The following is a 23626-nucleotide window of genomic DNA, read 5'->3' as shown; positions in this document are numbered from 1 at the left end:
AAGATACTCAGGAATTTGAATAAGTGTATACCATAAAAGAGGGAAAATGTATATGTGCATTTATTTAAGATGGGGGAGACTGAAGAAGCAGAGATAATGTAAGATATAATGAAAACTTTTAAAAATTATATAGTTAATATTATCAAAGAGATATGAGAAAAATATTCCAGCCATTTAACAATTATAAGATGCTATTTTTATTTTTTATTTATTTATTTTTTTTAAAGAGAGAGAGGGACAGAGAGAGAGAGAGAATTTTAACATTTATTTATTTTTTAGTTCTCGGCGGACACAACATCTTCGTTTTTTTTTTGTATGTGGTGCTGAGGATCGAACCCGGGCCGCACGCATGCTAGGCGAGCGCGCTACCGCTTGAGCCACATCCCCAGCCCAAGATGCTATTTTTAAAAAGACAGAATGCTTTTAAAAAGAAACTTTTGGGCATTTGTTTTAAAATAGCATAAATAAAAAGGGTAGAAGATAAAGTCAATGAAATCTCCCCCAGATAAAAATAAGAAGAAAGAGGATATTGAAGAAAAATAGGAGAGAAAATATGGCAGTTGAACAATTCGGTCTAAGAGATTCAAATTCAAATTATTAGAAGCTTCAAAGAAAATGAAAAAAAAATGGTGGAAGGATATTACCAAAGTAATAGTAGAAAAAAAAAATCCAGGCCATGTATTCCCAAAGGAAAGGGACCATTGTATTCTGCGTAATTAAACAAAAAGACTCTCAAATCATTGGAAGGCACAGCACATCACCATGGAAACTTAAGCACACCAAGAATAAAGAGAAAGAGACTCAACAAAACCAGGTAGAAAAACAGGGTAACATTCAAGGGACTAGGGTTCACAATGGTATTGAACTTTCCAATAGCAACATTAGAAACTAGAAGACAATAGAACAATTGCTTCAAACTGATGAGGGAAAATGGTTTTATATTAAGCCAAAGTATCAGTCATATATGTGAAAACTACTAGATGATGTGTTTCATCAAAATAAGGAGTAAACCAAGATACCAAGAACATTCAAGATGAAAACCCATAATAAGTGACAATAATTTATGGTTTGGATCTGGGATGTCGCCCAAATCTCATGTTTTGAAGGCATGATCCCCAATGCAATAAGGTTCAGAAGTGGGGCTTTTAGGCAATGATTAGGGTTCTGATCTCATCAGTGAATTAATCCAGCAAATAGATTAATTCATTGATAGTTGAATAGACTACTGGATGGTATTTGTTGACTGGTCAGTGTGGCTGGAAAAAGTAGATCACTCTGGGAGTGGCCTTGGGGACTCTATATCTGTCCCCAACTCCTTGCGCTTGACCTCTCTCCCCACCCCACCCCCTTTTTTTTTTCTCTCTCTCTCTCCTGCCTGGCTGCCATGTGCTAAACAACTTTCATTTTCACCACAATTTCCACCAAGACCTTCTGCCTCCCTTTGGGCCAAAAGCAACAGAGTTGGCTAACCACGGACTGAACCTCTGAAACTTTGAGCAAAATAAACTTTTCTCCACTAAGTTGTTTTTGTCAGGTATTTTGGTCACAGCAACAAAAAGCTGGCTAACACAATAACCAAGCAGGAATCTAGCATGGGAGAAATATGAAGGAAATCCCTAGGAAGACTGAAGTCCCAGGATAATAGCAGTATAATGGGCAAGAGTAGACTAGGATGACAGAGGTCCCTTGGACAAATGCTTTAAAGAAAAAATAAATAAATAAAGGGTAGAGTTTCTCTTAATAGGACTAAGAAAAATTAAAGAAGATCTTTATAAATTGAAAAATATAAGAAGATAGGAAGAACATAAATACCCTGTTATTCAAATAGAAGACTTTATACCACCAAGGTATCCATTCTCTGATAATTTGAATAAAAATATAAATTCTAGAATTAAACTCACCCATATAAGATCACTTGACTTTCCCTTGTGTAAATTAATGGGGGTATTTTCAGTAACTAGCACTGAAGTAACTGTATAATCATCTGGGGGAAAAAATGAATTTGGACCCCTTTCTTACACCATATGTCAAAATTTATTCTAAATAAGTGATAGGCCTAAATGTGAAAGCTAAAATTATAAATATTTTAGAAGAAACACATGAGAATAACTTTGCAACCTTGAGATAGGCAGAGACTTCTTGGAAGCACAAAAAAGTCACAAGCTATTAAAAGAATTTAAAATTGGCAAATAGGATTTCATCAAAATTTAAAACTTTTATTTATCCAAAAAATGACTAAAAGTGAAAAGGCAGACCATAGACTGGAATAAAGTATTCTCATCACATACATCTGATAAAGACCTCATAGCCAGATATATTTTAAATTCCTAGACAAAAAAAAATAATCCATTTAAAAAGGACTTAAACAGGTACTTTGTAAAAGAAGATCTATGGAGAACCAATAAGCATATGAGGAAAAGATGTTTAATATCAATATCATCAGAGACGTACAAATTTAAAGTATAGTATGTTACTACAAGTACCAACTCATGAGAATGGCTAAAATTAAAAAGACTGTTCATGCTGATAATGGCAAGGATGTGAAGCAACTGGAGTTCTCATTAATTGGTGGTGGGAGTATAAAATTATCCAACCACTTCAGAAAACTGTTTGACATTTCTTTTAAATATATCCTTAGCCTCTACAACAAAGATTCCACTTGTAGGTGTAAACCTAAGATAAATAGGGTATATACTTAAAACATTTGTACAAGAATATTATAGCAGTTTAATTAGTAATAGTCCCAAAATGGTAGCAGTACAAATGCTCATCATCGAAGAATGAATTTTTTAAAAATGTAGTATATTCATTTAGTGTGATTAATAAAATGGAATTAATACCTCCATAATATAAGTGAATCTCAAGAAAACATTATATTGAGAGAAAGAAGCCAGACACAAAAAAAGCACATACCATACAGTTCCATTCATGTGAAGTTTGAAAACTGACAAACATGATTTATGGTAGTAGAAGACATAGTAGAAGTTTTTTGGTTAGATATTGATTGGAAGGTGTATGAGAACTTTCTGGGGTAGTAAAAATATTGTATATGTTGATCTGAGTGATGATCACTGTGGATATACATATGTAAAAAGTCAAGAAGCTAAAATATACACTCTGTGAATTTTACTCTCTAGCTAGAAATTAACCTTTAATAAAGTACTGTTTGCAAAATAGTAGCACAGACATTTTATAAAAAGCTGCAAGCAAGTACCAGAAGAAACTGCCAAAAGAGCTCAAAGTGGTTGCTGCTGTTTTTTTTATAACAAACCTTTTAGTACTATTTAATTTTTAATGTATTTGATAATAAAAATAAAATTTAGTTTAAAAAATTACCCTCCATCGTAGGAAATGCCATTGTTTGAACATAGTTAAGTGTTCAGTAACGATTATGGCAGGAAGGAAAGAGGGAGGGAGGAGAGAACCTGTTCCAGTGATTGGTATTTCGGTAGAGAACTATTAATAAAAGATTTATATTTTGAAGATTCCACATCACTAAATAGTTCATGAAGTTTTGCCTTCTTCTCCACCAACCTTATGTTGGTTTTTATCTCCAAAGCACTATATTACTAAGTGTCATGAACATGCAAAATCTAGGTTAATACCCAACAGGCCATGTGACCTCTGGTGAGTCCCTTTATTGCTTCATCTGAAAAAGAACCCAGAGACTAGGTGTCACATTTGTCCACTGGATCTACATTGCCAGGATTCTAGCCCTTTGGTTCCAAGCCCTGGTATACCTTATACTTTAAAATTTTAACCTGCATTCCCCGTGAAACTTACCAGCTAAAGAGGTTTCACATAAAACATTCTCCAGGGAACTGTGTCTACCCTGGCCAGCTTCCTTGAGTTTATCTGGGTGGTCTTTTGTGACATATTCTTCCCCCCATTCTTTGCCATCCTTTGGCTGCCTCCATACACCAGATGAGAGGTGGCCTTTGGGCTGGATGTCAGCTGAGAGACAAGACTTGAGGTTTTCATCTGCTTCTGGAGTTGTTGGGTTCACTCCTGAAAAATAACACCTGCTGTCAAGATCTTTCTTTATAAAATATTAGTATCTGGAGCCTATCATGCTAAGTGAAATAAGCCAATTCCCCAAAACCAAAGATCAAATGTTTTCTCTGATATGTGGAAGCTAACCCACAATAAAGGAGAAAGGAGAATAGAAGCTCAGAGGATTAGACAAAGGGGAATGAAGGGAAGGAAAAGGAGATAGGAAAAGGAAAGACAGAAAAATGAATCTGACATGACTTTCCATGCTTGCATATTTATATTTAAATGAACTCTACTGTCAGACATAACTAAAAACAACCAATAAAATGTCCTAACAAAAGAAATGAAAAAAAAAAAATAGTGTTCATTACTTACTCTCAACTAATATGCCCTTGTATGTGTACAACTATCCTTCAAGGATTAAATATGTCAATTAAGGATCAAAAGTTTTACCAACTGCAAGGTGTTACCTCTCTCTGCCTCTAGACAAATCTTCTACTCTTTTTACATAGGCTCTACTAAATAGAGTTTTTAAAATAAAGGTATGGGGCTAGGAGTATTGTTCAGTGGTAGAATATGCAAAGTTATAGGTTCAATATCCAGCACCACACACACAATAATAATAATAAATAAACTTGAGGCTAATTTAGAGTAGCATGTACTGACTCCTCATGTTAGCTTCCTCTCAGGTGAGCACACCAGGTGCCAGCAATATTGTGGGGAAGGAAGAACAGAATGAGGAGGAAGAAGGATGCCAACAACAATGTCTTCTTTTGCTATCCCCTTCACCCTGATGATGTACATTAGAAAAAGGAAGGGAAAGGGAAAATGCAATAATATATGAAATTCTGGTAAATTGTCAATTCAGTAAATAACTTGAATTAAACCATACAGATGTGTGGTTCATGGGAAACTTACATCATAAAACACTCACCTGTGAGATTTCAGCAAATGTTAATTCATTAGTAATTGAAAGGAGCCAGGAAAAAAAAAATGAAGATTATTCCCCAGGCCTTCACCCATCCCTGGGATTAAACAAGTCATTGATCCACTCTAGCACACATCCTAGGATCTTAGTAACAGCAATGCTTTACCTTGCCTGAGTTCTTTCATGCCTGTTTTGGGACTGAGGGAGTAGAGGCAGGAAAGATGTAAGAGGGAAAGAGTGGAATGGATGGAAGAAAAAAGAACCAACACAAGAGCCACTTACCAGGACCCATCATTCCCTTCACATTACTCTCTCCTACATGAACAGATCTGGACTCTTGGGCTGCAGAGAAAGGAAAGTTCTTACTCAGCATTCATTCCGCCAATGCACTAAGAACCTTCTATGAACCAGGCACTGAAAGACTCATAGATTTTATACTTTGTTGGGAAAGACACAGCAGCCAAAAGGAAGAAAATTATAGTATGGTGTGGCAAGTGCTGTTTCTCAGCTGCAAAATATATATGACAGTGGTACTTACCTCAAATGATTGCCATAAGAATTAAGTAGGGTAATGTATGTAAACTACTTAAAGTAGTACCTGGAATACTGTAAGAGCAAAATTATTGTTTAACCATGATGATAATAAAAATGAGAGGTGAATGGCACTGTTAAAATGTAAGTCAGACTCCTCTACTTAGCCTTTCAATGGCTTCCCATTTCAGTGTAAGAAGACCAAGTCCTCATAATCATCATACAGCCCGAGAATATTTGCTCTCTGCTGCTTGTTTGATTTCTTTTCTCCCTCCCTGCTAGGAGCCACAGCAAAAATATTGATACAGGCACCTTTGGGTTTAGTGACTGCCAGCCAGCCATTGAGATTATGATTATGTTAAGTTACATTCATATGGTAATTGGACTCCTGCTGTTTACCTGGGCCCATTACGGGACTCAGGTTACTCATGTCACTCTTGTAATGGGAGAGTTCCCATTGGTTGAGAAAGGATGGTAGGAGGGTGTTCCGGGGGAAGTGGGGCCCCCGGCTCAGGTAGAACACACGTGTGTGGACCAGCTTGTTAGGGGACGCACACGGCCTCTCACAAAATAAAACTTTGTTTCAGTTTGACTGGCTTGTGTTTTTGTGCCCAACTGGTTTGCAAGATTGCAAGCCGGCGTGCACTGACATCCCAGCAGGAAGGCGCCCAGCAGGAAGGCAGCAGGCGTGCTCGGCGACAGCAGCGGCAGGAGCGGAGCTCGGGAGAGCCCACGAGGCCTGGCTGGGCAGCCTGCAGCACCTCCCTCCCTCCTTTCTCCCTCCCTCCCTCCCCCTTCCCTTTCTTTTTTTTCTTTCTCTCTCCCTCCCCTTCCCTTTCTTTTTTTCTTCTTTCTCCCTCCCTCCCACTTCCCTTCCTTCCTTCCTTCCTTCCTTCCTTCCTTCCTTCCTTCCTTCCTTCCTTCCTTCCTTCCTTTCTTTCTTTCTTTCTTTCTTTCTTTCTTTCTTTCTTTCTTTCTTATCATATTTTCCATTCTCTCCCTCATCCACTCTGCTTTAGCCTCAATACTCTTCTTGCTATTCTTTGGGCACCTCAGTTCTGTTCCCACCAAGACCTTGGCACTAGCTGTGCCCTTTCTTCCCCTCCAGATTCATAGGTTAATTTTCTTCCTTCCTTCAGATCTTTACCAAGCACCCTATCTAAAATTGCAATCCTACTCTACTTATTTTCTCCTTAACTTACCATCATTTAATACAAAACATATTTTACTTTGTATTGCTATTATTATTATTTGGTACTGAGAATTTAACACATGGGCACTCTATCGCTGAGCTGCATTCCCAGCCTTTTAAATTTTTAATTTTGAGATAGGGTCTTGCAAAAAGCAAACAACAACAAAAAAAATAAGTTCTCTTTCAATTGTCCTGAACAAGAATAGGTGAAAGGTGAGGATATGAGGAGACTAATTGCAATATATATATATATATATATATATATATATATATATATATACACACACACACACACACACACACACATGTGTATATTTGTATATGTACATATTTTTTTTCTTGAAGCCTTCTTGGGCAGGAGAGGGAAAGAAAGAAAAAGTATAATTAGTCCTATAAAATGACATTTTCAGACTACCAGTTATGTATTTATAAAGTATATGAATGAAGCTTTCACATCAGAGGACCCACATAAAAAGAGGCTGCCTTTTCAAACAGAGGGCTAGTCATTGTGGTAAGCAACCTTTAAGATGGCTCCCAATTATCTTCATCCCTGGGCATTCATGTCCTTATGTAATCCTTTAAGTAGAAGCTGAATTTAGTAATTTGCTTCTAAAAAATAGAATATGGCAGAAAGGATGGAATCCTACCTCCAAGATTAGGTTATAAAATGATTGTGGCTTTTGTCCTTAGCATTCTCTCAGATCATTTGCCATGGGGGAAGCTGGTTGCCTTATTGTAAGGCAGCAACTTGGAGAGGCCAATATCACAGAACCAGAGCCTGCCAACAACCATGTGAATAAGTTTGGAAAGAGACGCTTCCTGAGTAGAGAAATCACATGAGGTTATAGCTATGGCTAACACCTTGATTGTAGCCTTGTGACAGACCTGGAACCAGTGGCACCCAACTAAACTGCACCAACTCCGGACTCGGTGAATTTTAGGACAATAGTTAACAGTCATATCATTTTATCGTTAGGAATGGGTAAACCAACACATTGAGAAAATTTGGTTCTTTAACCCTAAGTTTTAACATAAGCCACCACCAATTGTATCCAGAATATTTTGTTATAGCACATTAGCCCCAAATTTCTGCAGTAACTTAGTAGAATAAACTATGACCATGTCTACCTAGCAGGGAAGGAAGGAGTTGCCATTAAACAGTTAATTTAAATCTGTGTCAACTCTGAAAACATTTATATCAGCTGTTTTCAATGGGTTAAACAAGCCCTATGATTATTCCTTTCCCTGGGGGCTGGTACATATTCTCTAAAGATGTGTTTTGCAAATAAAACCTTTAATATTTTATCTTGTGAACATGTTCAGCTGCCCCAGACCTGGCATTGATCTGACTTCTACTTTCTAAGACAATCCTGAACTGTTTCTCAATAAGGATCATCCCTTCATGTCTTGCAGTCCACTTCATGGAACAAAGAAAACAGAACTGCTTGTGGACCCACTCCCAGATGGATCAAGTGAGTTTTCCCAGGCTGTACCTATCAGCCTCTAAAGTAAACACTCACCTGAGTAAGAAAAATAAAAGTAATGAAGTAAATATTTTCTTAGAAGTACATCAGGTAAAAAGCACTTGATTCATATTTTTAGATTCAGTTATTCAAACCACACATATTGTCTATGAATACATAAACCAAACTGTTCCATAAGCTGTAGGGATAGAAAACCACCAAATCCTACCTTTGAGGAACTTATACTTTTTAGGACTTTCTACATGAGACCAAAAAAAAAAGGGGAGGGGTCATCAAATCAATGTTAATTTCTGCATTCATTTTTCTGTATAGATGTTTTGCTAGATTTTGTCAAGGATACAAAAATGTAGCAAATTTTTTTTGTTGTTGTTGTTTTATGTATTTTTTTTTCCTGAATTGAACACAGGTCAGTAACCACATCCCTTGGAAAGCTGGTATTGCCAGTGTACCATTTTGTAACATCTGTTCTCACATCCCTAAGAGCAGGTATGTAGTTGGTGACCATTTCAGTCTACAGACAGCACTAGCTCTCATTTTCCAGACAAAGATGGATACGGAGTTACACCACCAACAAAATGATTTTTTAGAGTGAATTTTTTAAAAGCATTTCTCTCATATGGTTGGGTACAGTATTGATTGTGCAATAAATTATTCTTAATCCAATTGGAATTTAGAAGAATCCAGATTAGTATGTTTTCAAAAAAATAAGATCTTTAAAGTTGGGCAGACTCTCAGGATCTCTTTGGTTCTCTAGACTCTTCTAAATTCCAGAAAAGAAGAAAAATTCTGAGCAATGCATGATTTCCATCTAATAAAGAAGGAGAACTTGTGAGCCCACTTTTGCTATTATTTAAGACCTAGAAATAAGGAGGGAAATACTTGTTTAGTTCACCGTGGTGGTCTGCAAACTATACCTTTCTCATAGGCCTGAGATGGCAAAATATTTGTGAATTCTTCACTTGGCAGAACAGGTTCAGGGATGTTGATGGAGCGGAAAGGGCTTCCTTGGGCTTGTTGAGCAGGCCCAGCCTGTGTGCCATGTTCTTCTTTTTGAGTTTTTCTAGGAAAGGGAAACAACCCCAAGGTCACTTTGGTTCTTAGTACTTGATAGAGTAGGAGGAAATCCAGTTCAGGACAGCTTAAGAAAATGTCCAAATTATTAAGTTGAATTGTATAAATTGCTATTTTTTAAAATTAAAAAGTCCAATACTAGCAATTTGTACAGTTCAACTTAATTCATCACCTAAAACCAAGAAAGACTTCAGATATCTACAAATCACTTCTAAATGTAATTCCTTCATTCTTATTTTTCTGTTACTGGTTCCCTGTCACCAGGATCTATAAAGTTAGCAGTAGTGACTATTTGCTTGGGATGATTCACGTTTGCTTAACCAAGCAATTCAAAGGTACCTGAAAGTTGTAGATCTTCAACTGAACACCATAATCTATTCTACCTGGTCACACAAATATTATCCCCATATTTCTGTCTTAAATTCAATAACATCAAAAACTTAACAAATGAAGATTATGTATGCATAATGGTGAAACTTTACTTGATTCCATTTAGTTGAGGCAGTGTTGAATGTCAATTTGCTTTCAATCATATGAGTCAAATAATAGCAGCATTAGAGAAACTTTAGAAAATTATTTTAAAAAGAAAAAAGAAAATCACTGGTGGCCCCACAGTCTTAGCACAACAATTATTATTTTAAAAAATATCTTTCTGGTTATTTCACATATTTTTACAGTTGTAATCAACATATACATGCCATTTCATATCATTTTCATTTCATATCATATTAAATGAATTTTTATATTTAATAGTTATCATTCATTTTTATATTAACCAACTTTTCTGGCTGTATACCTGCCATCATATGCTGACTGGCGAAGCTCAGTGGCCAGCTAGCTATATTATTAATAAGGGCAAGGTAGTCTCAGTGCCTTTCTATAAGCTCTTGCTGTGAGTTTGCCTTTAGTAAATATTTTTTTACTATCTTTATTTTATTTTTATGTGGTGCTGAGGATTGAACCCAGTGCCTCATGCATGGTAGGTGAGCGTTTCTACCCCTGAGCCACAACACCAGCTCCTGGTAAATATTTTTAAAGAAGAATTTAATTTCCTTTATTTACAAATATTTATTATAGTAATATTCTTTGTATAGTAAATTTCTTAAAAAATTTATTATCTTTAAATAAATTAAAGAAACCTTCAGAAATTTGGAAATTGTTTTCCAAAAATGATTGTACTACTTCCTACCATCAGTGTGTGAGTTCCAATTGTCCCACATGCTCACCAGCACATTATATGATCACTTTAAGAAACTGATTATGGTTTTAATAGGCATTTTCTTTCTTAAAGTTCTTTTTAGTAAATAGCTTAAAAAACACTCACTTGGCTTTAACTTTTCGAGATTCTCTTCTCTTCTCCTGTTGAAGCTGTTCAATTTTCTGTTGCATTTCTTCTTGTTTGGAAGTGATAGCCTGGATCATTGACATGGCATTGCTCAGCTCTTCCTAAAAAATAAGCATTGCTATATTTCAAACTGGTATGTAGGATAAAAGCATAGAACATAATATACAGCACTCCATAAGTTTTTAGTACATACTTATTGAATGAATGAATGAATCTATTGTGGCCCCTGATTTTGACACAGAGCTCCAAAAAGAAAAACAGGAAATAAATATTTTTTTCATGATAACTAGTGAGTGGCTCAGAAAGAAAATCTTTTTTGTTTGTTTGTTTTGGTTTGGATTTTTTTTTTTTTTTTTTGGTACCAAGGATTGAACCCATATGTGCTTAACAATTGAGCCACATCCCCAAACCTTTTTATTTTGAAACAGGGTCTTGTCAAGTAGCTTAGGGCCTCATTGAGTTGCTGAGGCTGGCTTTGAATTCACAATCCTCCTGCCTCAGTCTCCTCGGTTGATGGGATCACAGGTGTGCGCCACCATGCATCAGGAGGAAAATTCTTATATCTGGCTGCTATGGGAAAAGCCCCAACATACTCTTTTCAGCAGGAAAACAAAAGATGCACCTACCTTGAAATAGTTTAATGAATTCTTCATCTCAGTAACTTTTTCTTCCATGGAACACCTACAGCTCTTAACCTTTTCTTCCAAAGCATATTCTCCATGTTGGATTCTTGACAGTTCCTGCATTGCTTCTGTGAATCCAGTTTTCAGCTCAGAGGCTAAGGCCTGCAACTAAATAATGCATGAAAAATAAACTCAATTTGCTGTAAATTATTATAAATGGCACCACTGCTCCTTGAATTCTTCCTCTATTTTCTTCTTCTTCTTTTTTTTTTTTTTTTTTTTTCTTTTTTCAAGAAACCAGGCTCTTGGGCTAGGGATATAGCTCAGTTGGTAGTGTGCTTGCCTGGCATGTACAAGGCCCTTGGTTCAATCCCAAGCACCACACACACACACACACACACACACAAAAAAAAAGGTAAAAAGAGAGAGAGAAAAACCAGGCTCTTGACAATCTACAGACTTCATTTACTAAATTTGGACAACTTAAGGGAAACTTGGCCCTGTTTGTCTTCTTTATACAGAATATGTTGAAGCTTGGCAATAAAACAATCAACTAAGTTTATGCACGCCCCTGCAAACTACTTTCATTTCACAGCTTTTGATTAAAATGCAGTCTACTTAAAAAGCCATGTAAGTATGTGAAAAAGACAATCTTAATACAACAACTCTGAATTCTGTGAAAGAACGGATAAGTCACATTCCTCTTGGTTATTAAGAGAGGATAAAGAAATTCAGGGGTTTTTTTTCCTTAAAAAGTTAAAGAATAAGAACAATAATACCTAGAAATAATGATAATTTCTTTGAAAGAGAAAAAATAAGTGTCTTTCTCTCTTTCTTTCTTTCTTTCTTTCCTTCTTTCTTTCTTTCTTTCTTTCTTTCTTTCTTTTTCTTTCTTTCTTTCTATTCTTGGGCATTTTCCATGACAACAGGCTTTAATCCATAAGGAAGGCACAGAAGTATCTGTAATGGCAGAAGTGTGGCATGTTGATGGTGATGTGAATCATCTTCAGCAGTCCAGTCTGTCGAAGGACTGCCCACATTGGACTTCTATTGTCAAGTTCCCCACGGTGGTGAGGTAATAATTTCAGAATTAGGTTGGGTACAAATCCTAGCTCTCTTCTAGAGAGCTCTTTTGCAGCAGTTTCCTTATCTTTAAGATAATTATAATAATGTTTATTTCACAGGGATGTTTTGAAAACTAAATGAGTAAATGTGGGTAAGGCACTTACTATGTCATATGCTTAGTACACAGGTATTTTTAAAAATTAATTATTTCCTCTTTATGTGACAAATCAAAAAGTTAAATACAAACAGAAAAGTAGAGAAAATGGGGCACTTCTAAAGGTCCAGTTTTATTTTCTGAACAATAAAAAATGAATTTTCAACAAACAATAAATTAAGATAATATAGGATAGCCAGACAACGACATTACTTTCTTGACACATATGACCTTATACCCAGCTAGGTAGAGAAATTCTTAACTTCCCATCTTTCTTCAAGACATAATGGTCTAGAAGGTTTTTTTCTATAATTTAAAATATTCACCAAGAAAGTGTCTTCATATGTGTACTTCTATACATTTTCAGAATCAAGTCATCCAAATGGTTTCAATTTGAAGCAACACGTTCTACTATAAAATGAATCAGTATCCTACCCTATGTTTTAAAAACCAGGATTATTTGTTGTTGTTGTTTAAGTGTGTTTCACAAATGGTTTCTTTCTAGGACTGGAAATAGGGAAAAATAAGAGGAAAAGAAATAAATTTTAGGAAAAAAAAATCAGAACTTATTAAGTGTTTGGGGCTCAAAGACTTAGAAACAACATGAGCAATCTGAGTCTGATTCCAAAAATTTTTAGTTAAAGCTAATCATTATGATTGATCTTAGCATGTGTACTAAACCATTATGATGGATTAAATCACCAGATCAATTACTTTCTGATATGCTAATTTTTATCATATAAACTCATCTTCTGTGAGTAAAATAAAATTGATTGCTATATAAACGTCAGAGCAAAAAGTATGCAAGTTTTAAAACTGAAAGAAGGAAATCTTAGGTTTCCTTACTTGAATCAAACAAGAGGGAACCACTATCCCAACAGAAATAGGTTTCATTATCACTGCTCCTATAAGTGGATATGTGGAGTTTTTCTAGAAGCCAAAAGGCAACAGCAGAGTCTTAGGGAAAAAGATTTTTCTCACTTGTAGAAACTCAGCTCTAAAGTAATTTAAAACCATTGGAAGGTTCCTAACAACCAGGTCATAAAGGGACTCTGGGAATGCTAAAACTGTTCTGAGTGTCAGTCTACTTCCTCCCTTTATTTCTTCCAGAAAAGTAACACTGCTACTTTATAAGCTTCACAACCAGTGACAAGCCAGGAAGGGGATGCCATTATGGGCATAATCACACACCTGAGACAACACAGGGCTCTTACTGTCTTTAGCTGGGACAGATTGGTTGTTCATACCAACCTGACCATTCACAGCCTTGGGAATAAAAAGGAGCCAGAAGATGAGTGTCTTAACATCTTTTCTCTGCTCTCTCTTCAACATTCTCATCTGACAGCCCACTGCCCACCCCAAGGATTAGAAACAGGTGTCTACCTTGTTCTCCAGCGAGTTGAACACGTTCCTCATCCCGTTGATTTTTTCATGAAGCTGCTCTAGAGAGGTTATGATCCCTCCATTCTGCCGCTGGGGGCGGGCTCCCACTGGAGGTAGGTTCAGGGAAGACTTGAACTTCAAAGCCTAGGGTTCCACAGAGGGCAGCTTAGGCTCAAAGAAATGGGGGAGCGGAGTCGGAATTCCTCCTATTTCCTGCTGTTAATTTCTGCTTCTCAATTTTCTTTCCCTTCTTGGCTTCTGAACTCTTCTGAAGATGATTTTTAATCAGTGTCTTCCAATTTGGTTTCCACCAAAGATCTGTCAAGCCTCAAACTAAATTTCTCATGAATTCCAGCTTGTTTTGTTTTGTTTTTACATAAACTTCCCATTCCTTTCTGCCACATGACCAAGGTCAGGAGGCTACCAAGAGGTAAATTCAAGAGACTGTGCCTATACCTTGGGAACTCTGCAAAGTCCTAATGTCAAGGTTTAGGAAAACTCCACAAGGCATGTCAAATTCCTACCACACTGGACTTCACGAGGGCAAAAGGTCAAGTGTTTTGGAGTAGCACATAATGGCAAGGATGCTGGGGTGGTTGCTTGTTCTCTCTGCCAACTTCCATCTTCCAATTTTATTTAGGCCTCTTTATTGATTCCCCCAGAAATGCAATGATTTAAAGCACTAAGTGGATAGTAAGTAATTTGAACATCAACAGCAATTTCCTAATCTACGGCTCTACTCTCCTGCAGAAATCATCCTTTCAAGACGATGTTGATGCTGAGGCGAAGGCTCCTGTGTTAGAAAGTTGTCTTATTCATCCCTGGATACACTACAGGCCTAGAAGAGTTTACTTCTCTGGGGTTAGAACATTCCTCAATGGCAAAAAAAAAACAAAACACCCTGAGGCTCAGCCAAGACTTACAAATCCTAGAAGAAATTCAATGGCAGTTTGGATGATGAAACTTATTACTGTAGGACTGGTTCCCATAATTTTTCAGTTAGAGGTCCTTTTGGCACCTAAGTTATTTTCTTCAATTATTTTAATTATAGAGAAAAAGAAGAAAAATAAGAATCACCCTAAATCTCATCATTTCAGTTTATTCATTTTTTCCATTTCATTATATGTATAGATATACAGACATTTATATGGTTGAGATCACACTAGAGATATCTTCCCCTCTTTTTTCGCCCTTTGATTCTTATAAGCCCTCTCCCATAGCCTTCAAAATGTTTTCTATATGTCTAGTTTTTAATGGCTACATACTATTTTATTATATAAAACATGCCAGAGTTTACCTATTCATTTACTCTTGGTGAACATTTATTTGTTATTTTTTGAGATTATAAATAATGCTGTCATATCCTGCTTTTTATTTAAAGCTTTGCATATATTTTGTTTATATTGTCAATAGGATAAATTCTGAAATATGAAATTACTATGAGTCAAAGATATTAGGTAAGATCTGACCCAAAGGGAAAAATCTACTACATTATAGGGAGGCAAATATTCAATTAATTAATAGTTCTATAAAATATATTTGGCCAGTGGGTTTGAAAATTATAATATTATGGTTGCATATTCTTGGAAGCATTCTGTATGGGACATAAGGTCCTAAAATTGTGGATTTAGGAAACTGTGTCTTGTATAATAAAATATATGAAGTGTAAACAATAGAATTGGAGGAAGCCACAATGTTTACATTCCTAAAACTACAAGAGAGCCAAAAACAAACAAACAAAAAAAAAACAAAAACAAAAAAACACCCCTGGAGTACCAGTCATTGGTGTGAGGGTTGGCTGGAATTAAGTTTTGCAGTTACCACCCTTTTTGTTTTAATGGACTATAATTTGAAAAAATCCATATGCAAACTGAAGTCATCAGGGATGAAACACCATCACCTGACTCTGGAAAAGAGATCTCATTCAGTGACTTTGAAAGGTATATGTGCCAGGAATTCAGGATGAGAGAAAAAATACACTTGGGATGGAATAAAGGAGAATATCCTGAGCCTAAAAACCCAACGGGTAATTGTATATTCACACTGATTGATGTTCTGGAGGTAATTCTACCTGGAATGCACTGGGAGATAGTACTACTCATTCTCCTTTTGACTTCTGGGACCTGATGTGGATTACTGTATCTTACTGTCACCAAGAAGGTCAAATCTATCCAATAGTTATAGGACAGGGAGCCAGTGATGGATTGAACATTTGAACACATTTCCTGCATTTTAACTAATAATTTTTCTTAAAGTTTCTACCAATTTATACATGAGAACTAAATATTATTTTATTATTTGCTAAAGTAGATAATCAAAAAATAAAGCTTCTTATTTTAATCATTACTTTTTTGAGCATCAACTTTTTTTGCTTATTAACTAAGCTATCTATAACTTTACTTTGAAAAATTGTTTGTTTTCTTCACCCATTTTCTATTTGGGTCTTAGAATAATCCATTTTCATGAGCTATTTCTGTATCATTAAGCTTTTGCAATAGTGGTTGAAAGCATTTAGTTATTTTTTTAAGATGTTTTTATGTTGACAAAGTTGTAAATTGAGATGTGAATAAACTCTCAAACCCTTTTCTTTGTGATTTCTGTCAATTTTTTTTTAACATAAAAAGACACTTTACATACAGAAACAAAATACTTATTTTAAAACTTTTGATTTGGTTTTTATACTTAACCTTTATGACAAACCTTTTGGAGATTGTTTTGATTAGAGTATGAAGTGAGGATCTCTTCTTTTTTTCCCAAAGAATCAGTTTTCCCAACACTGACACCAGACAATGACTACATCAGACCTTTTGTCTCAAAGCAATATACACATCTTGCATATATTCATTAATTCATTCATTCAACTAATATTTATCGAATATGCATTATATCCCAAACACTGTGCTTTATGCTGAGAATACAACAAAGAGCAAAATGGACTAAATCCCTGCCCTTAGAGCTTACATTCTAGATGAGGAGACAGACAATTTTTTAAAAGAAAGTTACCACATCCGATAATGTCAAGAAGGGAAGAGATCTATCAAGAAAATAAAATATGGAGATACAGAATTGCTGAAATTTCACATTTTGCTTCAGATAGTTTCCCTTGTAATAGGTATTCTCTTATAGATAATTCCTTCCTACATCCCTCTTTCCTCTTCTTTACTTCTTCTTCTCTTGGTTAAAAGTTGCTTGTAGTAAACAGACTTAGGAAAAGTTCTTTTAAAACAAGGATGGGATTATAATAGTGTCACAGGGGTCACCTAGACCAACTTCACTTTTACTGCTTTGTATATTCCACTGTGAACAGATGTATTTGGGTTTGTGATATGATAAGCTAATGAGGCCACCCCCATCGCAGCTATATTTAGCCAACATCCAGGGAATGACCTACATAAAATCTATAATAGACTTTAAATCATACCTGAGTTTAAAGAGGTACTCACACTGATTCAAATGCCATACACAGGTCAGATGAGAACAGATGAGAAGTGGGCAAGGAAAGCATTTAGAGAGAGGCCTAGGATCAGTGAGGCACCAAATCAACACCAAGTGAAGACCAACTCTGCTTCTTGGCCTTCGTTTGAGCTGGTCTCGCTGCCTACTTAGCCTTCTCGTATCCACTTGTCAAATGACCAACTTGTCCTTAAATGCCTACCTCAAATCATTTAGTCTACACTAATTCATCTCTCCCTGTAGATTTAATCAGTGCCTCCACTGTAATCTTTTCAAAAACTTTCCTTGCAAGAACTATCTAGCATATGTGTTTTCTAGGTTGTAGACACTTAAAAATCAATGAGAATGTTTGTTTTATCTGTTTAACCTCCCATTAAACTAAATAGAAGACTTTGCACATAATAACTACTCAGTAAATATAAATTAAATTAAAGGCTGCTTTCTCTACAATTTCCCAGGACTGATTTAAGTCTAGAAACAATATGTTTAAAAATATTTTCATAATCCTGTTCTGGTTTGCCCTCAGTGGTCCCATACCATTTGAACTCTTGCATGATATTTCTGGGCACTAGTTGCTATTTTCACTCTTGCTGTCACTTAAACTCAACCAATTTAAAAATATTTCTCCTAAACTATCTGTTCCTCTGAACTCCAGTTCTTCATCTTGAAAGACAACTCCTTTTCCTGGTTACCAGGGCTTAAAACCAGCTTAAAAAGGACTTTTCTCTCAACCTCTGCTAAGATCTGACAATACCTCCGTCTTTCTCATGTATTCCAGATAATACTGTCTTAAGCCTAGAGAGGAACATGGATTTCCCTAGCCTTATATATTCCAAATTATGTCAGAATAAATTTCCATGATTTTTAAAGATAAAAATTGTCTTCAATTTTACAGTTTGAAAGATAGAAGACAAATAAATTCCGTTGACAGAGCCAAAGCACCTGATGTCACTCTTGCTGCAAAGATGTTTTGCAGACTTTTTTTTTCTAGTTGTTAATGGACTTTATTTTATATACAGTGCTGAGAATCAAACCCAGTGCCTCAAACCTACTAGGCAAGCACTCTACCACTGAGTTACAACCCCAGTTCTCTTTTGCAGATTTTTTATCTTCTTTGTAAATCAAATTGTTCCCATTGTTTAAAAAAAAAAAGCTTAAAATTTTTCTATCACCATATTTGAATACTTGCAATGATAGCTCCTTTCAATTCTCAGTTCTTTCTGTTAAAATAGGGAACTATTTAGCAGAAAGGAACTTAGGGAACTTGCTTGTTCCTCTTTGATGAAACTGTTATATTGTATGATGTAAGGGCCAATGTGACTGTAGCACCAGGTGAGAAAAGCAGAGCTGAGATGGGATAGTAGTGCTACATTTTATAAACTGAATAATTTGTCCTACAATAATTGCTTCTCTCAAACGTACAATGTGAGAGGCCCTCTGCCCTGTCTATCTCAATCTTGTGAAGAGAACAAATGTACGTGGAAGCACTTGTGAGTGCCAAAAATCTCTGCACACAACCGACAGTCGCCACTGTCACATGTGGGAGCATTTAAAACAATCTATTTGTCTTTACCTGGTAAATCTGCGTGGAAGGACTATTCACCGGCATATGTTCATTCTCTCCTGTCGAAAGAAAGAGCTTTGTTTAATCAAAACAACTTGTTTTGTCCTTATCCTGTCTCATAAATATATACAGGGAATAGAGATCCTACAGAATTCTCTATATATGACTGCATAACATTAATTCGAGAACAAAAAATAAGCTGGATATAACTGGTTTTTCTGTTTACATCCTAACAAACAAACTAAATCTATCTAATAGAACTCTTGTAGAAGAAGACCATATTCTACCACAGTGGGGAAGTTTTTGGCCAAACTGAGTATTTAGTGATCTTTAAATAGAAAAGAAGGAATGCACAAGAAGTGTCTCCCTCATATTCTTGAGCTGACTGAAGTTTACTTGAGGGGATGGTTCTAATGCCAAGAAGCCTGTTCTTCCTGTCCAGGAAGGTACCAGTCCAGTTGTCATTTACTAGTTTCAGGAGAACTATATAAATGTCCCTTGCTTCTCCTACCTCTGATCCTTGCCATACTTCTGAATTCTGCCTTCCTATCATTGCCAAAATTAGCAAAGAGAATCTCACTCTCTTGCATGGTAAGAGGGCTAATAGAAGGAAATTGTCAATGAAAAGGTCTGCGAAGAATATAGGTGGAAATAGAACAGTATTGTCAATAATGGAGACTGGGAAATACAGGGCAAAAAAAAAAAAGAGGGGGGAAGGCATGAGTTGCAAAAATAATTTTCAACCTACAGAGGATAAACATTGGCCTACATTGAACCTTCCAGAACCACATGGGTTCTCCCTGAAGACAAGGCAAGACAACCCATGTGACACATTTAGCTCCTTGATCATCTGTTTGGCTACTGTTCTATTGTGTTAAATATATATATGAATTGAGCAGTTGATAGATGAAACCTCTGGTTGCAGACATTTGGTTGCCTGAATATGCATATTGTTCTCCTGAGATATGCAAAACATTAAGTTCATAAATAATATGTAACTCAATACACAGAACAGTTCATGTGAAATCCAGATATTTTAAGATTACCAAAAACTCCCAATATAATCTTGAGTAAGAATTTTTTAGTCCATTTTATACTATGACCCAACAGCCTGGCATAACAGCAAGAATCAAGACTTGGGAACACAGACCAGAATCCCAGACCTAGCCTTGACATTTTGTAGTTGCAGCCTGACTTCTCCATGACTGTTTCCTCATCCATAAATTGGAGATTGTAACAGAAACTTCTGTGTGGTTGCTCCTAAATGGTAAAGATGAAAAGGGAAAACTCAAGCTGAACACCACGCGTGTCTGTAATCCCAGCGACTCAGGAGGCTGAGGCAAGAAGATCACAAGTTTGAGGCCAGCCTCAGCAACTTAGCTAGACCCTGTCTCAAAATAAAAAAATTTGAAAAAAGGCTGGGATGAAGCTCGGTGATAGAGTGCTCTTGGGTTCAATCATCAGTACTGATAAAAAGAAAAGAGAAAGTTCTTGTACTTCCAGGCTAGCTAAGAAGGGGTTGGATTATCTGTATGTTGGCCTCAATGAGCATGTTGTTCTGAGGCAGTCCTAAGGGTACTACTGAAAATAATAATAATAAGATAACAAATTAAGCCAAATTTTATATAGATGACATTTCCTATTTGCCAGCAAGTCTACAATATTCATGGTCATTATATGATGACAGGGAAATCATGTTTGTTTTTTAGGGTTGTTTTTTTTTGTTTTTTTTTTTTTGTTTTTTTTCAGTTCTGGGGATTGAACTCAGGGATGCTTTACCTCTGAGTCACATCCCCAGACCTTTTGATTATTCTTACATTTTGAGACAGGGTGTTTCTTAGTTGCTAAAGGTCTTGATAAATCACTGAGATTGCTCTTGAACTTGAAATTCTCCTGCCTCAGGCTTCTAAATCCCTGAGATTACAAGTGTGTACCACCATGCCCGACTGGGAAACAAGGTTTTGAGACAGTAGCAAGACAAGACTAAAACCTACATTTATTGAATCCTGAGCTCTAAAGCAAGACATGGGGAAATCTGACCTTGCTTTGTTTTGGTTTTTTCCATGGTGCCTGTTACTTCTCTCCTCCAGCTTATTCTTCAACATTGCATCATCATTGTCCTGATCAGGCCACCTCCCCTTCCCTGCACCTGTGGATTGAAATAAAGAATAGGGATAGCAGGAAGAACTAAGGAAGAAACCGAACTAGCTTTATGTGTTAACATGAAAAAAAAATTGAACACATCTTGAGGTTTACATAATTTTAGAAGAATAAAAATATTAAATTGAATAAATATGTAGCTTAAAACTTAAAGGGAGATAATCATTTTTAAGTATGAAATTCATTGCTCAAAAATTATGGTGGCTTTTAATTTGCTACATTCTTTTTTGGATCAAATAAACTAATGTCAGGCCCACTGATTCTATTAACAAGGTATAGTTCAGAGAAATTATCTTAAGAAGAAAAGCCTTTGGCAAGCGTGAAGGCCAGTGCACATATATGTGGGACCTCTTTTTAGCCCTCCAGCATTTTAACCCTTTCCTATGTTTGAAGAATCCTCCCCTACTTATGTACCTATTAAGGCTGAAAGTGCCAGGTTCTCCTATTCTCCCTTGCAGCTAAGAAATGAGGGACACATGACATAGGACCTGCCGCTTAGATGTCCCTACCCAAACGGACACTGACAGATTTCCTAAGGCAGATTGACTGGATATACTTTTTACTTTCTAAGAAATAGGAAGAGTTGTAAAGACAGCAATGGCAGCAAGGTACCGAAAGCAATAACCATTCTCTGGTACAGACAGCTTAGGAATCTCGAGCCACCTCTTGTGTTGTTTTCCTCACCAAAATGGCTTTATCATATGATGTGGGGCATTGTTGCTGGCCACTTGATCCCAGACTTGGTTCTCCAGTCTCCCAGAGATTCTATTCTTTCAACAGATTCTTTCACTGTTTAAATCAGTCAGTTCTTTTCTGTTGCTTGCTACTTGGAATACTGATGGAAATAATCAAAATATGTGAATACTACCCAAGACTGAGAAAACACCAATTTAAACTTTGTTCATCACTCAAGAAAGACAACTCCATAGTGACAAGATACAGATCAATAGTCACCTACATCAGGAGGTCAAAAGATGGCTGAGAAGAGGTTCAGGAAAATTTTGAGGGTGATGGAAATGTTCTATTGCTGAATCATGGTAGTGGTATAATAGGTTCAGAAATTTGACAAAATTCATGGAATGTTTATTTTAATTAGATGCATTTTGTTCTGTATAAATCACACCTCATGAAAGTTAATTTAATTTTTTTTTGTTCACATACTGAGGCCTGTAAAGCAAAATAATAAGTTGGGAAGAGGGTACACATAGGTGAAAAAGCACTATTAACACTTACATATAAGAAGTAGCTCCAAATCAAGGCCCTGCTCTTTAGAATCCTGTACATTTTTCATGTGGGCATGAAAGTTATGTCAAAGTAGAGCATCTTCCCTAGCTCTCCTGAACTTCTTTTCATAGTCAATACAGCATTACTAAGAAAAAAACTTTATTCTCTTTAGCAATTATTCATTTATCATATATTAAATTGTTCCATGATGAATACATTTAAAATTAAAGAATATTAGAGCAAAAAAGGCCCTGAGAAAATTATTTCATCCAATTTCTTCATTTATTTATTATATGTAATATATATGTATATATATATGCATATATGTATAAACAAATATATATATAGTAGTTGCTAATTGACCTTTATTTTATTTATTTATATGTGGTGCCGAGAATCAAACCCTGTACCTCCCACATGCTATGCAAGTGCTCTACCACTGAGCTACAACCCCAGCCCCAACCTCTTCATTTATAAGAGAAGCAGCTGATGCCAGGAAAGGGAAGAGGAGCTATCTGCCAAAAGCCACGGAGCTTCGAAAGTCATTGTTAGAAGTAATTTCTGTTCGTATTTGGGAAAAAAACTTGAAATATATAAAGTCCTATTCTTGTTAGATATTTCAGCATAATTTATTCCTAGTGATTTAGTTGTCCAATCTATAAGTAACTGAAAACAAACAAGCCAAAAAAAATCATATATCCTGGATAGAATGAAAAAATGTAAAAAAAAAAAAAATTTAAAGAAAAACAATGTCCACATTTTCAGAGCTAGACATCATCCAGCTCACATATGGACATATGGCTGCTGGTTTCAAGACATAATAAAAGTTGTGTGACCGATAGCAGTTAAGTTAGAAATCTTATTTTATTTAGTTAATTACAAAAGCAAAAACCTATATTAGAGAAAACTTGGAAAGTGTGGAGGGGGAAAGCTTGTATGATGCCTCTCCTGAAGCAACTACCATGATCATTGTTTGTACTGCCTCACAATCTTCTTTCTCTGCAATGTTTTGCAACATTGTTAATGGAGCAAACCTGTTAATGAAGCCTACCTAATTTTCCATTTATGTTGTAGCATGTACATTTTACTTTTCTTAAAAAAAACTGTATCATTATTATTCATGCTGTTTTTATTGTGCCCATTTGTTCCTCCCCAATTTCAACTGATGTTAATCTTTGCTATTCTTTTCCATTCTTCATCCTTATATAATTACATACAAAAATAAATGCAGAAGATGTATGTATGGGTGAGACTGTCATTGTAGGTTTATACTATACCCTTTTGCATCTTACCTTTCTCATTTAATACATCATGGCAGTCTCTCCAAATTAATTAACATCTTATCTAAGAAAATATTTTTTCCATATTATTATTGGTGGTATTATAATTATGTGTAACGGTGGGATTCAACAGTACATACTAAGAATTTATTCTTAATGGCTACATAATACTTCTT

At 35.9% G+C, this 23626-nt stretch overlaps 1 protein-coding gene across 2 annotated transcripts in view; it reads right to left on the bottom strand.

Annotated features, from left to right (window-relative positions):
- Nucleotides 1–20851, bottom strand: part of Arhgef33 (Rho guanine nucleotide exchange factor 33) — a 49442-nt gene extending 28591 nt beyond the window's left edge. For both annotated transcript variants that reach the window (XM_026410123.2, XM_077792154.1), the window contains exons 1-7: nt 20827–20851; nt 18796–18845; nt 11171–11335; nt 10524–10645; nt 9043–9188; nt 5204–5263; nt 3784–4008 (exon numbers count right to left, since the gene is read on the bottom strand). In XM_026410123.2, coding sequence (XP_026265908.1) covers nt 3784–4008; nt 5204–5263; nt 9043–9188; nt 10524–10645; nt 11171–11335; nt 18796–18845; nt 20827–20851 — 793 coding nt within the window. The remainder of the gene's footprint in view (nt 1–3783; nt 4009–5203; nt 5264–9042; nt 9189–10523; nt 10646–11170; nt 11336–18795; nt 18846–20826) is intronic.
- Nucleotides 20852–23626: the final 2775 nt, after the last annotated feature.

The sequence above is a fragment of the Urocitellus parryii genome, chromosome 12 (genome assembly GCF_045843805.1).
Source record: "Urocitellus parryii isolate mUroPar1 chromosome 12, mUroPar1.hap1, whole genome shotgun sequence".
Taxonomy (NCBI): Eukaryota; Metazoa; Chordata; class Mammalia; order Rodentia; family Sciuridae; genus Urocitellus; species Urocitellus parryii.
The sequence above is the reverse complement of the archived record's forward strand: the minus strand, read 5'-3'. Positions and strand labels throughout refer to the sequence as shown.